The following is a 23,975-nucleotide window of genomic DNA, read 5'->3' on the forward strand; positions in this document are numbered from 1 at the left end:
CATTTCAGCAAAAGAAAGGTTTGTTGGAGCGATGTTGGCCCAAAAGAATAGTGAAGGGAAAGAAAACTCCATTTACTACTTAAGCAGGATGATGACACCAAATGAGCTGAATTATTCGCCAATTGAAAAGTTATGTTTGGCGCTAGTCTTCTCAATCCAAAAGTTGAAGCACTACTTTCAAGCTCATGTCGTTCGTTTGGTTTCTAGAGCAAATCCCATCAAGTTTGTGACGCCAAAACTTGTCCTTAGTGATCGACTAGCAAGGTGGTACCTCCAGTTTCAACAATTTGAAATCGTGTACATCCCACAAAAGGCTATAAAAGGACAAACGTTAGTGGACATCTTGGCAGATCACCCTATACCTAATGATTGGGAACTAACTGACGAACTACCTGATGAAGACGCCATGGTCATTGAAATTTAACCTCTATGGAAGATGTACTTTAATGGTGCTGCACATTGCAGAGGAGCTGGTGCTGGTGTAGTATTTGTCACTTCTCTAGGTGAAGTTCTGCCCTACTCTTTTACGTTGACGCAACTCTGCTCTAACAACGTTGCTGAGTATCAAGCACTAATACTTGGGCTCGAAATGGCTGTCGAAATGAAGCGGTTGCAATTGCAAGCCTTTGGTTACTCTCAGTTGGTGGTCAACCAGCTTTTAGGTAGTTATGAGGTCAAGAAGCCTAAACTATGCCCATATCATGATTACGCTAAAAAGTTAATGGGGTGGCTCGGTGATGTGACTATTCAGCATGTGCCAAGGAAAGAAAATAAGAAGGTGGATGCTTTAGCTGTCCTAGCTTCATCTTAACCCTGCCTGATCAAGCGCAAGTTACTGTCCGCCAAAAATGGGTAGTACTACTGCCAAATGAGGCTGAAGGTGAAGAAAATGAACTCAAGCATATTGTCATTGTTTCTGAAGTCGAGAAAGAAGAATGGAGACAACCCATTATCGACTACTTGTGCTATGGGATACTCCTAGAAAATCTGCGGAGAAGAACTGAAATCCGTCGTTGTGCACCTCACTTCCTTTACTACAAAGATACCCTATATAGAAGATAATTCGAGGGAGTACTCTTGCGATGCTTAGGGGTAGATGAAGCACTCCAAGCTTTACAAGAAACGCATTCTAGGGTATGTGGATCACACCAATCTGGACCAAAACTCCACTTCCATATAAAAAGGATGGGATATTATTGGCCAACGATGGTAAAAGATTGCTTGGACTATGCTCGAAGATGCAAGGCTTGTCAATTTCAGGCGAATTTTATTTATCAACCTCCTGAAGTGTTGCACCCGACTGTTACATCCTGACCGTTTGACGCTTGGGGATTGGATGTTGTTGGACCACTACCAAAGTCCTCTGGTGGGCACCTATACATCTTGGCTGCAACTGACTACTTCTCAAAATGGGCTGAAGTTGTTGCTCTTAAGGAAGTAAAGAAGGAAAATGTTGCAAGTTTCATCCGAGTAAACATTATTTATCGCTTTGACATTCCTCATTAGATAATCACGGATAATGGAAAGACATTCGACAATAGGCTGATGAACAAGATTTATGATCTCTTTGGCTTCAAGCAACGTAACTCTTCGATGTACAATGCTGCCGCCAATGGTCTAGCTGAGGCATTCAACAAGACTCTATGAAACATGTTAAAGAAAGTCGTCTCCAAATTCAAACGAGATTGGAATAATCGTATGGAAGAAGCTCTATGGACATATAGGATGACTCACTGCGTGCCAACACAGGCAACTCCTTATTCAATCGTTTATGGAGTCGAAGCCATCTTTCCACTTGAGCGCCAAATACCTTCATTATTACTGGCTATTCAAGAAGGGATCACTGATGAAGAAAATGCTCGACTTCGATTAGCAGAGTTGGAAGCTCTTGATGAAAAGAGATTGGAAGCTCAACAGAGTCTTTGATGTTATCAAGCTCGATTATTTCGCGCCTTCAATAAAAGAGTTCACCCGAGATCCTTTCAAGTAGGAGATCAAGTCCTTGCCGTACGAAGACCTATAATTACTTCCCATAAACCTGTAAGGAAGTTCACTTCAAAATGGGATGGGCCATATATCGTACAAAAAGCTTACTCAAGTGGGGCTTACAAGCTGGTTGATGCAGATGGTATGAGAATCGGCTGACAAGTTTTTGGAGAAGTATTATCCATGAAGTTGCAAAGCTCCTTGACGCACGAGCCTAAACTGCATGTTGCTACACTCCTGGCCCGCATGAGTCTAAACTGTGTACGGCCCCCTACAAAAAAAAATATTCGCTAGGTTGAAAACTTCGAAAGAGGCAGCCTAGGTAAAAGTTAGGACATATAAAAAAAATTAAAAAAATGATTAAAAAAATCACCTGGTTTGAACTACGGTATGACTTGATCCTCTTCACCGAAGTACGTAGGTAGCTTAGAGTTTCATTCTAAGTTTAGTCGCATAAGTTCAAAAGATATATATTGTCCCAATTGTTGTTCAAATAAAGTATGAAGGAATGTAATATCAAGCTGAAATGCCATCCTCCTATTGAACTTTGATCTCATTTGATTTAAAAGGGGGCAATCCTCCATGGTAAATTGATACTTTCAATGGGCCGATTTTAGGAGGATACCAAGTATTTGCATTGAAGTCCAGGGATTCTCTATGTCTTCAAATTCGCCGATCTTCAAGTTGAAATATTTAAGCCCTCCAAGTCACAAAGTTGAAGTCTTCAAGTTCGTCGATCTTCAAGTTTCAGTCTTCAAATTAGCTGGTCTTAAAGCTGAAATATTTAAGCCCTCCAAGTTGAAGTCTTCAAGTCCTTCGGTCTTCAAGTTTCAGTCTTCAAATTCGCCGATCTTAAAGTTGAATTGTTTAAGCCCTCCGAATCTTTGAGTTGAAGCCTGCAAAGTCCGCCAAATCTTCAAAGTTTTCCAAGTGTTCAAGTCGACATCGTCTTCGAGTTGAAGCTTTATAACTTTCCAATCTTAAGGTGGACATATAAGTCCATTTGCACCTTAAGTTGGCCTCTTCGTGGGTTTGTCCTTAAAAGGAAAAAGAACTTTCCAATCTTAAGGTGGACATATGAGTCCCTTTGCACCTTAAGTTGGCCTCGCCGATAGTCGAGCCATATTGAGAGCAATCTCTCTGATAGTCGGGCCACATTGAGAGTAATCTCTTCGGTAGTCGGGCCATGAAAGTAATCTTTCCGATATTTGGGCAGGGATGAGTACTCATCCCCCCATACCCTAAGAATGTCTTCTTCATGCATGGATCATCTCGTTAAACAAGAATCATCTTTCTTGTTTGACCTACAAACAAAAAGAATAACAAAGGAAGAAAAGCACAAGAAAAGAAGAAGAAATTACCTTCGCGTCAGTGCCTCTAAGTCGTCAAAATTATACTCAAACCAATTTGCAAACGCTGAAATTGGTAATGAAATTGGTACTAATGGAATGAAAGGTGTATGGTATTTATAGATGATGGAGGTCAGCAGTCAAGGATTTTGTTTCGATGTGGGATATTCATAATCCATCCCCAAAACGAATTTGAAGTCTATTGAGGCGGCGGTTCTTTTCCTAGGCAGAGTAGAATCCTTTTCTTGTTATAATTTCAATTGGAATATGATTTGGCTCTCTATCTCCAATTTAATTGGTTGCTGCTAGCAAACGATTCGGCCTTCCATGTTTGCACGAGGCACTGTGCGTGAATATAGCTTTATACGTATATACTTCCTTAAATAAGGAATGCAATATCTTTGGCTAGATGGATTGTGATTTCTATGTTGGCCTACAAGTCAGAACATGACTTTTATTGACATTCTGCCAAAGTCCACGTGAACCCTTCTAGAAACAAACCAAGTGTTTGGATATTTGGCCATATGTATTGAAAGCTCATTCAAGCAGAATTTATTATCTCAATTCTTTTGAAGTAATGCATGAGTACATCTATAGTGAACTTTAAATTATATGTTAGTTCGTGATACTTCAAGTCTGGTCTTCAAAACTCGACATACTTATGCCCGACAAGTCTTGAAATAGGGAGCATTTGTAGGCATATAAATTTTACTTAAAATTAAATCCATAAAATAATTTAGATTATATTTTTAATTCAAGATAATATTGGCACAAATAAATATTATGGCTAATATAATTGAATTAATTATATAAATAAAATATATATAAATTAAATAAATACGTCTTAATCCATTCAGTTAGCCCATTTAATTGGGCTAAAGTGATGAGCCCACTTCACTAAGCCCAAGATGACATCTTCTTAGAGGCCCAGTTTGGTGCCACGTGTCAAATGACGTGGCGCGCCAAGTCAAACGGAAGAGCCAATAGGATCATGTCACGTGTCAAAATGACAAGGCATGCCAAGTCACATTAAAAGGCCAATGAAATTGTGCCGCATGTGCAAGTGACATGTTCTGGCCAATCAAATCCGGTCATGTCACGCTTCAATTTGATTGGTCGGAAAGAGTTTGTTCTTATCACAATCCCCCCCTTCCACAACTATAAATAAAGGTCTTCATAACTCAGAAAAGACACCAGAAGTTATAACAAGAAGCAAGATAGAGCTCGTGGATCAAACACCGCAAATTTCTCTACAAGTTTCAAGCTTCAAGCAATCAAGTTCAAGTTCAAGCTCAAGAATGAAAAACAAATCAAGGTCAAGTTCAAGCAATCAAGCTAAAGCTCAAGAACAAGATCATCGTTTGTGGCGACAACTACATATTCAAGATCAAGCTCAAAGGCCCTTGAATTTATTTACTATTGAAAAGTAGAATCAGGGGATTCATAGAGATTGTAACACTCAAATATTCGAAATAAGATACTACGATTGTTGCGATATTTTTTGGTCTTGATTTTATTTTCTCGACGCAATTTATTGTCTACAGGGGGTAACCAGATTGTCTAGATTAATCTTATTACATCTAGATTGGAGATTTAGGGGGTTTTCCTGGATAGAATGAGAGTGAGAAGAAGTAAATGCAAAGGTAAAGTAATTTTGAACATGAGACATAATTTGGCTATGATCATTTATCCAATTACCTACCTCATTTTTGAAATAATTAATTTTGTTTCTTCTTTTCCTATTAGTGGCTGAGACATGGAAGAATTTTGTATTTGAGTCACCATCATTAAGCCACATGATCCTAGACCTAAGTTTCCAGTAATCTTCCTCTATTTTTATAATATCATTGAACTCATTTTGAAGGTCTAATTCTAATTTTCTAAGGAAAGAACTGGTAGCATAGCTATTAGAAGATTGGATACCTTGGAGTCTGGCTAACAATTTTCTCTTCCTTCCCATGATATTTTCAAAGGTACTGTCTTTCCAAGGTTTTAACTTATCAACCAAATTGAGGCTAGCTTTAAAGTAATCACTATTATTCCAATTATTTTTAACAATTGTCTGAAACTCCAGATGTTTACACCAAAAGGTTTCTAGTCTAAAAGGAAACTTATGGAGAGACCTATTCCTTGGAATCAATTCAGTAAGGATATGATTGTGGTCAGAGTGAGTTCTAGGCAAGTGAATAATAGAGCTTTTAGGAAAGAGTTCAATCCATTCCTCATTTCCGAAGACTTTGTCAAGTCTTTCTAAAATAAGACCCTTCTTGTTACGTCTATTATTTGTCCAGGTATATTTGCTTCCTTTCAAGCCTAGATCAACCAAGTTACACTTGTTAATTTTGGACCAAATGTATCTAGCTCTACTATCCTTAATAGGTTTGCCACCAAATTTCTTACTAGCGGCTAAAATGTCATTGAAGTCACCACCAACTAACCAAGGTCCTTTATAAGAATTGCTAATACTTTCTAGGTGATCCCACATAATATTTCTATTATGAATACAAGTACTAGCATATATGGAAGTAAAAAGCCAGGGTTTACGTATAGGAATTACCTCTGTGGTTGCATGGATCTCTTGACCCCTACGAACAGCATTTTGAACGTTGATTATGTCATCCTTCCACATCATTACCATACCACCAGACTACCCTTCTGATGGAACTTCAATCATCTCAGTGAACACAAACTCATTAAGCATGGCTGCATGGTACCCATCCTTGTTTCCAACAACGTCACCATACATGGCCTATGTGTGTCTAACATCTCCCTAAAGTTTCTCCTGAAATTGTCATTATTCCCTCCTCGTATATTCCATATTATGAAATTTGTGGGCTGATTCATGACTAAATTAGATTCAGGGTTGACCATCTCTCCATTCTCCCTTATCCCTCCCACTTGGACAGGATTTCTTCTCATCAACGGAACTAGAATTATCACCTTTTTTCCCACTATTGGGTCGTGTGGAGGACGGATATCCATCGAGCACTTGCATAGGGCCAACGGGCAACTGAGTACATGCCTCTTCTCGTGCCTCTCCGTGAAGAGAAATTTTTTTATTCCGTCTAGGTTTGAGAGTTCTAGGGTTGGCCTTAAGTGTAAGTTTAGAGGGACATCATCCTCCTCCATTTCTGCCTCTACTGGACCGGGTATGAGGTCATCCTGATATTGAGGTGGGGGTACTGGAGGGGGTGCCATCTCTAGGTTCCCCTAGTTGATGTCCCAAGGCAGAAAGATGGGGTTGAGTTGAGTATACATCTCTGTTGGAAAGAAGGGAAGATCCAATGGGGCATTTTGAGGATTTATGGGGTTGAAATGGGGTGGTATGCTCCATTGTTCTCTCATCATTTGAGCCATTTGAGGATTCATTGATGGAGCCATCGGGTTGCTAATGTTGTCGAGTCATACTTGATTGAGATAGTTGTTCATGGCCAATCTTATTCCCTCTGTGATGAGTTGTGCTAGATATTGGGTGTTGTGGAGGATCACAATAGCCTCTTGGCCATTGATTGGGACTGTGAATGATAGTGTATGGTCCATGAGACCTAGTTCCATCCATCTCGTGGGTTGTTAGTCTTAGGCTTGGGATGGTTGAGTGTAAATTATCTGGGGTTGTTCTTGAGGATGGAGGGGGAATGTTTTCCATGTTGAGAGGACGGTGTTGTCTTAGGATTTGGATTAGGCGAGTTCTTTTTCTTAGGGTTGAGGGAACTTTTGGCATTTTGGATAAGGGAAGGAGTAATTAATACACTAGAAGTAGGCGTGGGGTTTTGGGTAGGAGAAGGGGTTGGCTGATTGGTTGGTGAAATAATGATTGTTTCTTCCAAGTTTATGTCTTTTGGTTGTTCTAGGTCTTGATTTATAGGGCACTTAATAGCTTTGTTTGAGTTTTCTAAGAGAATGTCCATTTTGCTACTCTTTTCTACAACCGTTGCCATTTGGCCAACATGCATGGTGGGAGGGATCTTGCCATATCTTAAGGAAGGATCTTGTGGAGATCCTTTGGATAACAAAATATTTTGGGTAGATTTTTTATTAAGGGTGGGTTTAGGGCAGTAGGGGTAGGATTAGAGGGAGGGTTAGAAACGTCCATGCTAGGGCCAATTTGCATGACATTGATATTTTCTATTTGGTTAGTAACAGTAGAAGCCACGGGTAAGTCACTCATACATGTGTCAATATTTTCTAGTTCCAAATCATCATTTAAATGAGTAAATTTATTATTACTAAGAAAATTATTATTTGCCATGGTGGGTTTTGGCAAAACCATTTGTTGATTATCTATGTAGTGATTTTTAGAAGGAGAGTTGTTTTGTTCCTTAGGATTGTTAGATTGATCAGTGGCTTTTGTGGGTTGATTAGGGGAAGAGTGATCTTTAGTTTTATATTGAAGCAGTTGGGTGTCCAATTATTTACCTGTATTAGTATTGAAAAGTTTAATCGAAATACATGGACCATGGTTGCCTTTAACCTGGTTGATGGAAGGTTGAGGAGGAAGTTTTCTACCTTGATTTTTCTTTTTGTTGAATGAAATAGTGATGTATTCATCCACTTTCCTTTCATTTGTAGCCATAGGTTGATGAGCTTGTCCTGCACGGGGAGATTCAGTGCATTGTTTCTTGATATAACTGCATTGCCTCATTGTATGACCAAAGCGACCACAATTTTTGCAAAGAAAGTCTTCCCCTTCATAATGAATATTTTGCTTATGTTGTCCAACAAAAATGTAGGGTTGGACTGGAACTTCCAGAGGGATTTCGATACAAATTCTTGCATATCGACCTTTAAGGGTAGTTGATGTACATATGTCAATTTTTAGTAGGCGTCCTATTGCATTGCCAATTTTTTCCAGGATTTTCCCATAGTAAAACTCTGTTGGCAACTAAGGAAGCCTACTCTAAATAGCTGAGGTGATTAATTTTTTATTTTTAGCCACGAAGTTTGGTTTCTATCTGGAGATGGACAGGAAGTGGCCATTTATGAACCATGGACCTGAGTGGATGGCTTTATCCATGTTCTCCTTCTTCTTGAATTTGATATATAATAGTCTTCTCCAAGATCAATGAGAGAGAAGTCTTCTTTTAGATTCTATAGATCTTGAATTTTCTTTTTTAAATAATGATGTAACATACGTTTTCCTACTAATTTGATAATGATGGAAAATTTCCACGGTTCATAGATACGTTGTCTATCTTCCATTGAGAGGGGAATTTCTATCACACCATTTTTTTTTTTTTTGCATACTGGATTGTGCACAATTTCCTTCTCATCCATTGAGTTGGTGGGGTGGAGTATGTATTCTTGTTCAATTGTAGGAGCAAAATCCATTGGGTTTGATTCCATCAATTTGTCCTTGAAGGATGTTGGATTTTTCAAAACATCTTGAGGTAGGTTGTGATGGATTATGTCACGGGGTTTAGGATGGATTAAGTTAGAGGTTCTTGAGTTGTTCATGGTTTGAAGTTTTTTAGTGAGAATGAAGAGGTTCTCTCTCTAACTAGGAACTCCCCGCCTGGATTATACAACAACTCAAACCTTAATAAGTCTTTTCTATATACTTATGTCTCAGTTTCATAGATTATTTCTCAATCTTATAATTAAAATCATACTTTATAACTCATATACTTAATATTTATACTCAACTCGTACTAGAAGTAGGGAAGGTCATCACATTTGCTATTTCTGTCAACTCGTATCTTAATGAGATAGAGATCCTAGAAAATATATAATTGTTACTCTCGTGAGAAACGCCATATGTTTAGCACACATATATTAATGTTGTTGGTTATTGCTCTCTCACGAGCAACGTGTACCATCTCATTGCTTTCCGCCACTCCTATTTTCTTTTTGGTTGAAGGGGGAAAAAGGAAGAAACTGTTATGAAATAAAAGCAATTTAGTAAAACATGAACAAGAAATAAAGACAATTTAGTAAAACATGAACAAGAAATAGAGATAGAGAGAAAAGAAGAGATTTTCTTCTTAAATTGTGTGTATTTTCCTATCTATTACAAAGCCTTTATATAGGCATGAAAAGTGAAGAAAATATGTCATGAAATATGTCATTGAACATAGAAAATATATCATTGAATATGTCATTAACCATTTGAGAGAAAGATCATGGAGGAAGAGTAGACATCCACCATATTTTGATTTTTATCATAACACTCCCTCTTGGATGTCCATAAATAATGTGTCTCGTTAAAACATTATTAGGAAAAAACCCTATGGGAAAAAAATTCTAATGAAGGAAAAAGAGTACACATATTTAGAATTACGCCTTTTGGTTGCCTCGTTAAAAACCTTGCAAGGAAAACCCAATGGGACAAAACCTTGTAAGGGAAAAAGAGTACAACGCGTATTAACTCCCCCTGATGAGATCATCAGTTCACATCGTTGAGCCTTCGTATCCCAATCTTGTACACTAGTTTCTTGAAGGTTGATGCCGGTAGATATTTGGTGAAAAAATCAGTCATATTATCACTTGAACGAATCCGTTGCAAATTAATATCACCATTCTTTTGAAGATCATGTGTGAATAATAATTTAGGTGAAATATGCTTTGTCCTAACTCCTTTATGAATACTCCCTTTAATTGGGCTATGCATGTTGTATTTTCTTCATACAAAACTGTGGGTAGTTTATCACACTTCAAACCACATTTGTCTCGAATAAGATGTATAGTAGACTTCAACCATACACATTCTCGACTTGTTTATGAATAGCAATTATCTCAGCATGATTAGAAGAAGTAGTCACGATTGATTGCTTAGTCGATCGCCAAGATATGACAGTGCCACACATGTAAACACATAACATGTTTGAGATCAAGCCTTGTGTGTGTCAAATAAATACTCCACATCAACATACCCAACAAGATTGGTATTGTAATCATTGCCATAAAATAAGCCCACACTGGTAATCCCCCTTAGATAACGCAATATGTGCTTGATTTCATTCCAATTTCTCCTTGAGCGGAGCTATATCTTGCTAAGACATTAACTGAAAAAGTTATGTCATGCCTTGTAGTGTTAGAAAGATATATTAGCGCACCAATTGCATTAAGATATGGTACTTTAGGACCAAGAAGCTCTTCATTATTTTCATGAGGTTGGAGTGGATCTTTATTTATATCGAGTAATCTCACAACCATTAGGGTACTTAACGGATGTGCTTTATCCACATAGAAGCTCTTTAAAATCTTTTTAGTGTATGCTGATTGAAGGACAAAAATTCTATCTTTCATATATTCAATTTGTAGACCAAGACAAAATTTTGTCTTTCCAAGATCTTTCATTTCAAATTCTTTCTTTAAACAGTCTACTGCTTTAGGAAGCTCTCCGGGAGTTCTAATGATATTTGAATCATCAACATACATGGCGATTATAACAAATTCAAATCCATATCCTTTTATAAGGACACAAGGACAAATTGAATTATTCTTATACCCTTCTTTCAACAAGTACTCTCTCGGGCGATTATACCACATGCGCCCTGATTGTTTCAATCCGTATAAGGATTTTTGAAGCTTTATTTAATAAATTTCTTGGAAACCTTAATATGCTCCAAGACAATTTAAATCTTTCAATGATATCCACTATACGCATATCAAGTTTTTCATATATTGCCAGATTAAAACCTGAAGTGACTATATCCACTATAAGAGAACATGTCTCCATATATTCAATGTGAGGATATTTACTAATTTTCTTGTGCCACAAGTCGTCTTTATGTCTATCGACTTGAACCTTTCGCACAATAACACATTTATACCTCAATTGACTTTATACTTTCAGGTGTTGGACTATCCGTCCGACTTCACATTTTTCAAGTGAAGTCAATTTCATTGCGTATTTTTTATTTGGCCAATCTTTTATCCGTCCAAATTTCATGATAGATTTGATCTCAAGATCCTCGTCAATATTAATCATATTGAGCGCTACATTATATTAACAATATCATCGACAATCATTTTATGTCGGTTCCATTATTACCCAATAAAGACATAACTTATTGAGATCTCTTTATTTCATTATTTTCAGGTACCTGAGCCTCTCCCATGAGGTCTTATGAAGTGTTATGTCGTGGTGCTCTTCTAGGGTACTTGCCTCCTTATTATGACCATTTTGAATATTTGCCTCTCTCCTTCTTCAAGGAGTTTTATCTTTGGAACCGATTGGTCTGTTACACTTCATGTGTGCCATAGACTCTGTCCCTCATGGACTTTATTCTATTTGGAGCATTAGCAGCTGAAATATGACATTTAGCTTTGGGTCAGCAAATGCGTCTGGCAATAATTTGTAAATGAATATCACTTGAACTTCAAGTTCATATTTTCTTGTACGAGGATCTATATGTATTCATAATAATTCATTTCACGTATCACTTTCTCAGCTGCCCATTTTCTCCCCCTAATGTTGGGATCACCAACACATTTCCCAACCATCTTTGGGAACTCATCTTTGTACATTTTGGTGGCATAATTAAATCATATAGCACATCCATATTTCTATATAGAAATTATTTGGTTCCTGACCCTGAACCGATTGTGATAGGGAGAAATTTTTATTATAACTTGGCTAGATGCGTACAAGTGCTGCTGTATATTAAATAATAAATCTCATACCAAATTTCGTTTTTGGGAGTTTTGTTCTCATAACCAATGATTTAGCTATAATTGGAGGCATACAATTTCTGCTAAACCAACTTGGATTTAAACCAGTATTATTAAGATAAATCATCATAATTTATATTCTGGAATTGTGCTCTAATAATTTGAGCAAGCAATCTTGCAAAAACCAAACTGCAAGTTGATAACAAATGCACATGTGACCATAAAATAGATGCATCTATTAAAATCATATAATAGTAAACGGTCCACATGGCAGGTGACTGGGCCCATATATATGTCACCTTTTATTCCTTCCAGAAATCAAAGGATTCAATCTCAACCTTTAACTGATATATCATGAGAATAAGCAGCACAAGAGAATTCTTGAAGAATCTTCTATTCTTCAATATATGTCAATGTAATTCTTAATTAATTTTTCGCATCATAATTGAACCGAGATGGTCAACCGGTCATGCCAATTAATATTTGTTTTAGTAAACCTCTAGTTTACTTGTGGCATATGATTCCAGCATCATGCTTATATTTGTGTAGTACAAATAGAAAGAAGATCGGGTAACCTTTCATATTTACCCGGTATGATTATAGAAATATGAAGATATTCAATCTTCCTTTCATTTATAGTCTCAATATGCCAATCACTTTGACTTATATAGTTGAAACTCAAAAAGTTTCTTTTGAGACTTTACAATATCAATGTCATGAATAAGTTTATTCATCCGGGTAGTAACAAATTAGTTTTTCCGGAGTTCTTAACAACTTTTGTACTACAAGATCTTTTATCATACCATTCATATGGTAAATGTCTCCTTCACGGAGAAAATTATATCATAATAAATTATCATGGTCAAAATCATCATAAGCAAAATCATTTCTTGCTTTAATTTTGCCTTTAATAACTTTTATAAGGCATAACAAAATAATATTTGGCATATCACATGTACGCGACCAATGACACATTCATGTAACCACACAAGAATATTTATTCTCTTTATTTTTACTCAAACCTCCCTTAGAGGTGAGTTGTGTGATATTCATATAATCATGAATTGCATGTCTTTATTCATTGCTTTTATCACATATTGCCACATTCAACTTTAGGAATGGGTTTGCATTCTCAATGCTTATCACAAGTCATATTCTCTTCAAGGAATGAATCATAATCAGCGACGTGCTTTATTATTTTCATACCAATTTGATGGTAAGCATTGCCTTCACATTTTGAAGGACTATTTTGAGAACCCTTATTGTTCTCCTTTTATAATCATAGTGATGATTATTATTATTTTGATATTTGGAACGCCCACGTTTATTGTTCAACCACTTGTCTTCATTGAAACTTATTATGCATTGTTATCACATTCACTTCAAGAATGGAGCAAATCAAGTGGGGACAATTTTTATGCCTTTTCATGAAAAATATATTATTTTTCTTTAGTCATCATTATATCATCATTATGGTACATTGGGACTCAAACCCAATGTCTTACCAATATAAAGGCATGTTAGGCCATAATAAATTGGGACTCAAACCCAACTCTTATCATTATGGAGCATCAGGACTTGATCTCGATGTCTTATCCTCAATTAATGACATAATAGGCTAAACAATATTGAGATTCATTCTCAAGCCTTAATTTCAATCACATGCCAAGAAAGTTATACACAACTAATTTGCAACTTAGCAAATCAAATTTGCTTTCTTAAATAAGTGTACAAATCTCAAATCAGCGTAAAGCTTTATTAATTATTTGTAATATGAAATACAATTGTTTGTAGTCAGAATATTTCTTCTAAATTCTATTAGAGTTTAAAAGGATCATAAAATCATTGTCTTAATATTTATTGAGTCTCTCTCAAAAATATTGTTGTTTTCGAGGTATACCATACCTATTGGATTTGGTTTAACGCCATGACTTTCATTCACTCAATTCAACCAAGAAATTAGTGAATAAATTTATCAAAAGTACACCATATAAGTAACAACACATATATAGTACTAATACATAAGTTCAGCATTTATATTACCTGAAAAGTGACATTATAGGTAACAACTTACCAGTTGTAGCTTGTGCATCATTCATATAAAATACTTAAAAATGGTAAGTCAGTAGCAAACATCAAGTAGGTCATGGATACTCAAAAATACCTCTTCTAGTAGTCATACTAATCATTGTTTGCTTTCAAATGATACGACCATAAATTATGAAGTATACTTTCTCAATAGCTGGTTTGTTTTCCAAATTTCAAAGAAGTAATTAATCAACCTAGATAAAGATGTGAAGTATTTCTTGTTTTCTTCAAGATGATTTATGCTTTTAATCAATATGACCAATTTTATTTTATTTTTTATTCCTTTTTTTTGGTACTATATGCAAGTGTAAAAATCCAAAAGGAAAAAAAATATTCATTCAAGTAAAAGAAAATGTTAAAAGCGGCAGGACAGATTGAAGATAGTTAACACATAAATATGCATAAGACAATTTATATAAAATATCCTTGGTTACTATGACATGCATCATATCAACAATTAACTGCTACTATGATTTTAACATATAGAACTTCGAAAATTTTATTCCATTCATGTGATATAAAAGATGTAATATTAATATGTGCTTATGCAATACAGGTGTAGTACGAAGTTGTGTGGATATGAGATTTTAAAGGAATGACAAGTATAAGATAATCATACCTTCTTATATTTCATTACTTACCATATGTAGTTTCTCTTTACATTTAACCATGTGATGATATGTATGGCTTCTAATTGTAATCTTTCTGGATGTAGGAAATTTTTTGTAGATATACATATACAATTGGTTAGAGACTCGTACTGATAACGTGTTATGAAATAAAAGCAATTTAGTAAAACATGAACAAGAAATAAAGACAATTTAGTAAAACATGAACAAGAAATAGAGATAGAGAGAAAAGAAGAGATTTTCTTCTTAAATTGTGTGTATTTTCCTATCTATTACAAAGCCTTTATATAGGCATGAAAAGTGAAGAAAATATGTCATGAAATATGTCATTGAACATAGAAAATATATCATTGAATATGTCATTAACCATTTGAGAGAAAGATCATGGAGGAAGAGTAGACATCCACCATATTTTGATTTTTATCATAACAGAAACGATAATATTTTCCTTTCTTCCTAGTCTAATTTTGCATAATCAGACACCAACCCCATTATCCCTTCATCTTTCCCAGCAAATCAATTAATTTCTACACTCAAAATTTTGGGAAAGGATATTTAGATCTCAAAAATCTCATAACTAGTTTGATTTGGTATTAATTAAAAAGAAAAAGTCAAATTCAGATCAAACCAACCTGAATTTATATTTATATATTATTAAAAATTATCTATACATAATTTTTTTTATTATAATATAATTTATAAATATTCTTTAACTTTGTCGTAATTTTGATTTCCTTAATATTTTAGAGGAAACTACACTATATACCTACAACAACAATTACAAGCCTAGTAAATTTTCATAAGTAGTGTCTGGGGAGGGTAAGATGTATGCAGTCTTACCCCTACCTTATAAGGATAGAGAGATTATTTCCGATAGGCCCTCGACTAAAGTAAAGATGAAAAAAATAATGGCAACAAATAGTAACAATAACAACAAGATAAAAAGAAGACTGGCGCCAAGGTAACAACTAAACCGTAGGTAATAATAACAATCTAAGAGTATAAATATATCAAACTAGCACTAATGCTATCAAACAGAGGAAGTCAAAGGGAAACGCTCTCCTACCAACTAACCTTCTACCCCTAATCCTCGACCTCTATACCCTCTTATCAGGGTCAAATCTTCAGTAATCTTCAGTTGCGTCATGTCTCGCCTAATCACCTCTCCACAACACTTTTTAGGCCTACCTTTATCCATCCTCATACCCACCAAGGTTAACCTCTCACACCTCCTAACTGGGCCTTATGTGCTTCTCATCTTAACATACCCTCGAACCATCTCAACCTCTCCTCCTGCATCTTATCTTCCACAGGGGAAACTTCCACCTTATCCCGAATAACTCATTCCTAATCTTATCTAACCTTGTATTCCCGCAAATCCATCTCAACAAACATTCTCATAACTACTTGTATATTCTGAACATGAGATTTCTTTTCCGGCAACATTCTTCCCCATACAACATAGTCGATCTGACTATTGCTTTTCAAAACTTACCTTTAAGTTTTAGTGGCACATTCTTATTACACAAGATACCAGAAGAGAGTCTCTACTTCATCCATCCTACTCCAATACGGTGCATGATATCCTCATCAATATTCCTATCACCTTGTATTATTGACACAAGATACTTGAAACTTCCTCTACTGGGGATGACTTGTGTCTCAAGCCTCACATCCATGTCTGCTTCTTGGGTAACATCGCTGAACTCGCAATCCAAGTACTCCATCTTGGTCTTGCTCAACTTGAAACCTTTAGACTCAAGAGTCTGTCTCCAAACCTCCAGCATCTCATTAATACCACCTTGTGTCTCGTCAATTAGAATGATATCATCTGCAATAACATATATCATGGCACATCCCCTTGTATATATTATGTCAAAGCGTCTAAGAGTTGATCCCTGATGCAATCTCATAAAAACTGGAAAGTGTTCTAAGTCTCCTACCGATGTCCTCACATGTGTTTTAGTTCTATCATACATGACCTTAATTACCTTAATGTAGGCTACATGCACATATTTCACTTCCAAACCCATTCATAAAAACTCTCTCGGGACTTTGTCATATGCTTTCTCCAGGCCAAGGAACACCATATGCAAGTCCCTCTTCGTTATCTTATACAGCTCCACCAATCTCCTAACCAAATGAATGTCTTCCATAGTCGAACAGCCCGACATGAAACCGAATTGATTCTCAGAAATAGACACACTCCTCCTTACTGTCGCGTCTACCACACTTTCATCGTATGGTTTAGCAGCTTGATACATCTATAGTTGTTGCAATTCTAGACATCACCCTTGTTCTAGTACAATGAAATTATCGTACTTCACCTCCACTCTTTAGGCATCTTCGTTGTCCTAACCTAGAGAGTCATTCAAAGCCTGCCTTATTCGTGCTCTACGAGAATTCTATAGGGATTTCGCCTAACCCGATCGCTCTGCCCCTGCTTATCCTACGCACCGCCCCCTCGACTACCCTCGTTATTATGCACCTATAATACCCAAAAACTCGGTGAATCACAGAGTTCTACAAATCATCCAACACAATGTTCTTATCTCCCACTCCATTCAACAGTTTATAGAAGTATGACTGCCTTTTTTGCCTAATATGTGCCTCATCCATCAAAACTCTACCATCCTTGTCTTTTATACACTTCATTTGATCCAGATCACAAGTCTTTCTTTCTCTCACTTTGGCTAGCCTGTACAACCTCGTATCCCTGGCTTTCTCCCCAATCTCTTCATACAAATGTCCAAATGCCACAGTCTTAGCCGCAGTAACTGCTAACTTAGCCTTCTTCTTTGCCATCTTATACCACTCCCTGTTAACCCTCTTCTCCACCTCATCTATGCTCTCTATTAGCTTCAAATACGCTAATTTTTTGGCTCCCACTTTTTCTTGGACCTCTTTATTCCACCACTATTCCCCTTTGTGGATACTAGAAAAACCTTTCGAGACCCATAACACCTCTCTCGCAGTTTTTCTAATACATTTTGATGTCATAATCCTCATACAACTTGCATCCCCAACACTCCTCCAGACCCCTATAGCAGTAACTTCTCCTCCAACTCCTGATCTTTATCCTTAGTCAATGCACCCTACCTGATCTTAGGTAGACTAGACACAACCCTCTTTTTCATCGTCCGCATGATCGCCAAGTCCATAACCAATAACTTATGTTGAGTCGTGAAATTCTCGTTCGGAATGACCTTGCAATCCGTGCATAAGCTTTTATCACACCTCCTGAGTAAAAGATAATCAATCTAGGTTTTGTCCACCCATACTGTGGAAGGTGATTAAGTGCTCCGCCTTCTTTGAAAAATACGAGTTAGTAATCACCAAATCAAAAGCTTTAGCACAATCCAACAACAAAGTACCTCCTCCAATTTTGCCTCCAACATCAAAGCCGCCATGCACACCATCATAACCCCTAGGCGTCATCCAAATACGGCCATTAAAATATCCTCATATGATAAGCTTCTCGGTGTGTGGAATTTCGAGAATCAACCTATCTAAGTCCTCCCGGAAGGACCTTTTAACCTCCTTGTCCAAACTCACTTAGGGCGCATAAGCACTAATTATGTTTAAAGTAAATTCTTCCACAACTATCTTAATAGCCATCAACCTGCTATTCACCCTCGTAACCTCTACCACCAGCTATCTAAGTTCCCTATTAACTAAGATGCCTATCCCATTCGTCTCCCTCGCCCCCTCCCTCCTTCCTCGAGTACCACAACTTAAACCGGTCTGCTTCCCGAACTTTAGCTCCTACCCATCTAGTCTCTTGGACACAATCTATGTTGATCTTCTTTTTTCTGGAGAATCTTCGCTAACTTTATAGACTTTTTCGGCAATATTTCTATATTCCAAGATCCAACTCTCAGCCTAGATTCCCTATCCCCTTACTACCCTTGTCCCCCACCCCCGCCCGCCCAAGGACATGACCTTACTCTATCATCTCTCACCACGGCTACTAAGTTATAACTGCCGCTACACCAGCAAAGAGCTACACTAAGAAAGTACTATAATAGAGCAAGCGGGCAAAATAACTAATTAAGATACCAACAAGAATGTGTGAAAAATTTATTCAAATTAATGTGATATCCCTAATATCAACAAAAGGTAGCAAAATCGAAAGTGCTATAATAGTAAAGGGACACATCAAGAATGAGAAAATCTAGTTAATGTAATTTAATTCAGAATATCTAGTAGAAGCAATGAATACCAGAGCAAGAATGCTACCCAGTCACAAAAATAATTAGAGCAAGAATGTTAAAGCGAATAATGGAAGAGTCAATCAATTTAACAGGAAAGATGGAACTTGGCGCTTTCTGTTGTCATCCTAATATCGCCGACAATGATGACTGTCGCTACTGCCTTTGCAACCTTAGCAGGGTCCGAAGGAAAGCAGGCTGCCCAGAGTTTCCAGTGCCGCTGTTTGTAGCGAAGGGAGGAGAGGGGAGATATCTACCTGTTGTTACCTGTTTGGATGGTGGTTGCCGGAACCTAGTCAACAACGTTTGGTATGTTTGTCAGAGAACAAGATCCAGAAAAGGGGGAAGAAGAGACGAGGATAGGATAGGAGAGAAAGTAGAAAGGGAGAGAAGGCAGAAGGAGAGAGACATCAAGAGAAGAGAGAGAGAGAGAGAGAAAGACTTACCTGGGCTGCGCTATGCCGATGAGGGGTGCTGGACAGAAAAGGAAGGGACGGTGGTCGGTGCGTAAAAGTTAGCGCTGGGACTAAAACAATTATCTGTTTTTACCCATTTCGAAAATACTTACATTATCTATCTACCCCGCCTAAATTAGTTACCCTACCTACCCATTATCTTTTTACACAGCAACTCCAACGATATTTATTCCCCTTCTCCTCATATTCTTCCAAAGATAACAATTCTTTTTATTCTTAAATTCTCTCTTCTATCTGTTCATTAGTTAAAAATTGAGTAGAAAAAATTAGGGCGTCTCTATCGACTATTACATAGAGAAACAATATAAAGTAGTAGATCTAGCTTCAGATATGAATAAAAAAAAATTGAGACTCTATGTGCATGAGTTCAAAGTTTTAGATCTGAATTTTCATGTGTTGGAGTGTTTTGCTGTTGAATTTTTTGAAATGTTGATTGGAGGTTGTAGCTAAAGTTTGAGCTAAATTGGTGGAGATTTTTGCAGTAAGTTTTTGAATTTTAGGTTGAAATTGAGTTGAACTAGCAAAAAAGATGAATTTGTATTGTATACTATAATGACATAATGCATACCACTATAGTATATAATTCATTCCAACAGTATATTGTTACTATATACAATATAATATAACAATATATTATTGCAATTTGGTCCTTTTAAAAAAAAATTATAAATTTTTACAGGGGCCATTTTTAAAATTTTCAACGGAGTTCTCATGCTTTTTTTAAATTTTTTCTTAAACCAAAATATGTAGTTTGAAATGTTGACTAGAGGTTGCGGCTAAAGTTTGAGTCAATTTGGTGAAAATTTTAAAATAGAGTTTTGAAATTAGCTTGAAATTGAGTTGAACTAGCAAATAAGACAATTTTGTATTGTATACCATTTAGGTGCACAATATTTAATTTAATACTAATATATAATTTCTTCCAATAGTATATAGTTACAATATATGATGTGACGTAATAAATATTGTCACAATTTCGTCCTTTTTAAATTTTTTTAAAAAAAATTACCTGGATCTTTTTCTATTTTATAATGGAGTTGTCATGTTTTTTCAAATCTTTTCTTAAACAAGGTGTTTAATGAAGTTTCATGAATGTGTTATTCTCTGCACCAAAAGCAGGCATACGATATACCTATTTGGTATATTTATATATTATATTTGAGTATACGATTATGTTAGACACTAATATGTCATTTTATTAGGATACTAGTATATTATCTTGATATACTATATGCTAAAAATATTTACAGTGATACAAATATTATAAAATAGATAAAATAAAAAAGTATAATATATAAGTTATTTTCTAATAATTGATATAGAGAAAATAAGAAAAAAGTGTACTATATCACTTATCCTTTTTATTACAGAAAAAAATAACATAAATAAAAAATAAAGGAGCCAAAAGGTGAATGAAATCGATTATGGAAATATTACCAAAATTAAATGAAATTTTAAAAAGAGAACGAAAAAAGAAAAGAGAGAAAAGATAGAAAGGGAATAATAAAAAAAAGGGAGAAAAAGAGGACGAAAAGGAAGGAAAAGAAAGGAGAAAAGGAGGACGAAAAGAAAGAAAAAAAGGAATCAAAGTATAAAATAGGTACAAGAGTTAATGGGTATGCTAATGGCTAGGGCTGGTAAATATTTTAGTTTGGGGTAGGGATGGGTAAATGAAAAGATTAAGCGACAACAAATATATATACTGCATTTATCATTGTTAGCTATACGTTTAGAAAAATATCATTCGTAGATATATTTGAATTTTATAGCACATTCATATGTAGTACTGAAATAAAAGAGCAACAAGTTTTTGTAGCCCAGTTGGTTAGAGCACCTGCTTAGTAAGTAAAAGTCTTGAATTCGACTCTATATGAATTCAATTTTTCTTTATTTCTTCACCTTGGATGAACAAATACAATCAATACATTTCGCCTTGATTTTATTCGTTATTAGACAAACTATAATTACACATGATTTATCCCAATTCCATATATGTCCAACAATTTAAATGAAGCCCAAACCCAAATCAGTTTTACACCCATAATGTTGTTTAGTACTCCCTATATCCCAAAATATGTGGCAGAGATTTCGAGAATCAAACGAGTTTTTTAACTGTAATTTTTCATATGCCTTTTAGATATTTTGAATTGTTAATTATGGTAATTTATAATACTTTTTACGTAAATTTCAAATATATAATTTTGTTTTAAAAAACTTAAAGATTTTACGATCAAAATTAAGAAGTTTGACTCTCGAAATCTGAGTTACACCATAAAAATTGGGACAGAGGGAGTACTTGTCATGGTAGCTTCTTAGGCCATCTCCAACCCTTCCCCGTCCATAATGGGGGCAACTTTTGCCATAATGGAGCTTCAACCCTCTCCTATTTTTGCCTCCAAAATGGGGGATGAATAGTGTTCCTCCAAATATGGGGGACACTATTCATCTCCTCCATTACTATTCATGCATATTTTATTACTATTTTTATTATTTAACTCTTTTAATTTGTCTCTTTATATATACCTAATTATGTTTATGTAATATCTTTATAATATTAATTTTACATCTTAACTTTGGCGAATTAAAATATTAGATGTTGCTAAAATTGAAAAGTAAAAATTAAAAATACATTAAATTAAAATACATAAAAATTGAAACTACGGTAAATAACATATATTATTTAAATTTTTATGGTATAAAATAATTTTATATTAAATTATATGTGATGAATATGTAAAAAAAAAAAAGATAGATTGAATTAATAGAAATAAGAAAATAAAATGTAAATAAAAGATAATAATATAATATTAAAGAGAGAAGAATATAAAATGGATTTTTTTTTTGGAGTAAAAAATAGAGTAATGGTTAGAGTAACTTTCCTGCATTTTGGAAGAGAAAATGGAGGTAGGGGTTGGAGATGGCCTTAGGCATACTGCTTTGGCATGTAAAAGAGAGCTATCGCTGGTTTTTTGTCACCTGAATTTTGTAACAAAGTTAAATTGTTGAACTCTAAATGTTAAAGTTCTTAATGTGTGATATGAATTTCTCTCACTTTTGTGACTTTGTTGTCGATAGTTTTGTGTATAATTGATTAAAACAAAATTAATTAGGTATGATTGTATGAAATAATTGGCAATTTACATTATGTTTCAAAAAGAAAATCAAACACTTGGTATTGCAAGATGCTTCACATCGAACAACAAAAAAATTCAAAAAATTTAAAAATCAAACAATCAAAAAAAGGTTGATATTAGAAAATCTCATTTTTATTGATTTGATTTAATTAATAAATATAATAAATAAACACAATTAATTTGGTACGGTAAATTAAAAATTCTAAACAAACCGACCCGCTAGCCGTAACACTAACACACCAATAAGCGAGAATTGGAAATAGCATCAAAATGATGGGTTGACTTTTTGACTCCCGAATATAACGTTCCAAAATTATGAGTTAGCCGTTATAGCAATGAAAGAAGCTCCACTGATGTAACCCCTAAAGTCTGTGGAAAAACTTCTCTCAATTACACTAAGAAAAATCAGCTTAATTTTCTGGTTTCTTCTACTTCTCCCCTCATTTTAGACAATGGCAGATTTCTCTTTTCTTTCTGATGATAGCGACAATGAAAAAGCAGTAGATGAACTCCTTTCTCAAGCAATGGACCAATCTGTCCTTGAACAAGTTGTTGCTATAAACTGCTCTGGTTTTACTGACTCTCTCCTCCCCACTCAGCTCGAAACTCGCTTTCGCAAACTCAAATCCCTTCCAACAACATCCTCAAAACCTGATACTCTCACAAAAAGTTCCAGAAGTTTCTGTTCCTCGGAGTTCCCAAAAACCAAGAAAAGTTATGATGATGACGACAATGAGAAAATTGAAGGAACCCCAGTTGAGGAAAAGGGTTCAGAAGTGAATTTGGGACATGGGTTTGTTCAAGAAAATGATGTTTATACAAAAACCCCAGTTGAGGAAAAGGGTTTTGAGGTGAATTTGGAACATGGGTTTGTTCAGAAACAAACAAAATCAAAGGTTCATTCGAATAAAGATGATATTTTTACAAAATCCCCAGATGGAAAAAAGGGGAAAAAGTCAAAATCTTTATCTGGTTCAATGTCATCAGATTCTTGGGATTTTTCAAAAGATTGTTTGTCTCCACCAACGAAACCTGGGTGTTTTTGGTGTTCACCTAAGAAGGAGTCTAATAAAAAGGGGAAAGAGAATCGGGGTATGAAATTGGGGAAGAATCATGATGAGTTTTTATCGGATTTGAGTGCGTTTTCGTTGAAAAATCAAGAGAAGTTGATGAAGAAAGCTATGATGGAGCAAGAGAAGATTAATAGAGAAGCTGAGAAGATTGTTAAGTGGGCAAAACAAGCATCTGCTAGATTGGATGTTTCTAGCATTGAAGATGAACTCAGTGATGATGACACTTTCAAATGATTGTGATGAATCACTATTATACTGCTATACTAGTAGGTAAAAAAGCTCTGTTTCAATGGCTGCTTATATAAATATAGTTCTCTGTTTCGATCTGCTTTGGAGTCTACTGTTAGTAGTTTGTGTAGAGGTGTAGAAGTTTACTGTTAGTACTATGTGAAAAGGTTTATACAACTTTTGGATTA

At 35.5% G+C, this 23,975-nt stretch overlaps 3 protein-coding genes across 3 annotated transcripts; 2 read left to right on the top strand and 1 right to left on the bottom strand.

The window, feature by feature from the left end:
- The first annotated feature begins 436 nt into the window (after positions 1 to 436).
- Positions 437 to 1,647, top strand: LOC138875445 (uncharacterized). Its single transcript, XM_070154273.1, has 2 exons — positions 437 to 778; positions 1,507 to 1,647. Exons 1-2 carry the CDS (start codon positions 437 to 439, stop codon positions 1,645 to 1,647), a joined length of 483 nt encoding a protein of 160 aa, XP_070010374.1.
- A 1,606-nt stretch (positions 1,648 to 3,253) lies between these two features.
- LOC138875446 (uncharacterized) lies at positions 3,254 to 5,964 on the bottom strand. Its single transcript, XM_070154274.1, has 4 exons — positions 5,038 to 5,964; positions 4,878 to 4,941; positions 3,348 to 3,402; positions 3,254 to 3,290 (listed from the first exon to the last, which is right to left on the bottom strand). The coding sequence occupies exons 1-4, from the start codon at positions 5,962 to 5,964 to the stop codon at positions 3,254 to 3,256; spliced, it is 1,083 nt and encodes a 360-aa protein (XP_070010375.1).
- A 16,865-nt stretch (positions 5,965 to 22,829) lies between these two features.
- LOC104232606 (uncharacterized) lies at positions 22,830 to 23,975 on the top strand. Its single transcript, XM_009785856.2, has one exon. The coding sequence runs from the start codon at positions 22,939 to 22,941 to the stop codon at positions 23,791 to 23,793; it is 855 nt and encodes a 284-aa protein (XP_009784158.1). The 5' UTR covers positions 22,830 to 22,938; the 3' UTR covers positions 23,794 to 23,975.

Source organism: Nicotiana sylvestris, chromosome 8, assembly GCF_000393655.2.
Source record: "Nicotiana sylvestris chromosome 8, ASM39365v2, whole genome shotgun sequence".
Taxonomy (NCBI): Eukaryota; Viridiplantae; Streptophyta; class Magnoliopsida; order Solanales; family Solanaceae; genus Nicotiana; species Nicotiana sylvestris.

Bases quoted from the DNA above. Each gene is read 5' to 3' on its own strand.
- LOC138875446 (XM_070154274.1), bottom strand. From the start codon at position 5,964: ATGTGGAAGGATGACATAATCAACGTTCAAAATGCTGTTCGTAGGGGT. The intron at 4,942-5,037 runs GTAGGTAATTGG...CATTCTATCCAG, and splicing joins TTAATTATTTCAAAAATGAG to GAAAACCCCCTAAATCTCCA. The intron at 3,291-3,347 runs GTAATTTCTTCT...TTTTGTTTGTAG, and splicing joins TTAGAGGCACTGACGCGAAG to GTCAAACAAGAAAGATGATT.
- LOC104232606 (XM_009785856.2), top strand. From the start codon at position 22,939: ATGGCAGATTTCTCTTTTCTTTCTGATGATAGCGACAATGAAAAAGCA.
- LOC138875445 (XM_070154273.1), top strand. From the start codon at position 437: ATGTACTTTAATGGTGCTGCACATTGCAGAGGAGCTGGTGCTGGTGTA. The intron at 779-1,506 runs GTGGATGCTTTA...ATTCCTCATTAG, and splicing joins CAAGGAAAGAAAATAAGAAG to ATAATCACGGATAATGGAAA.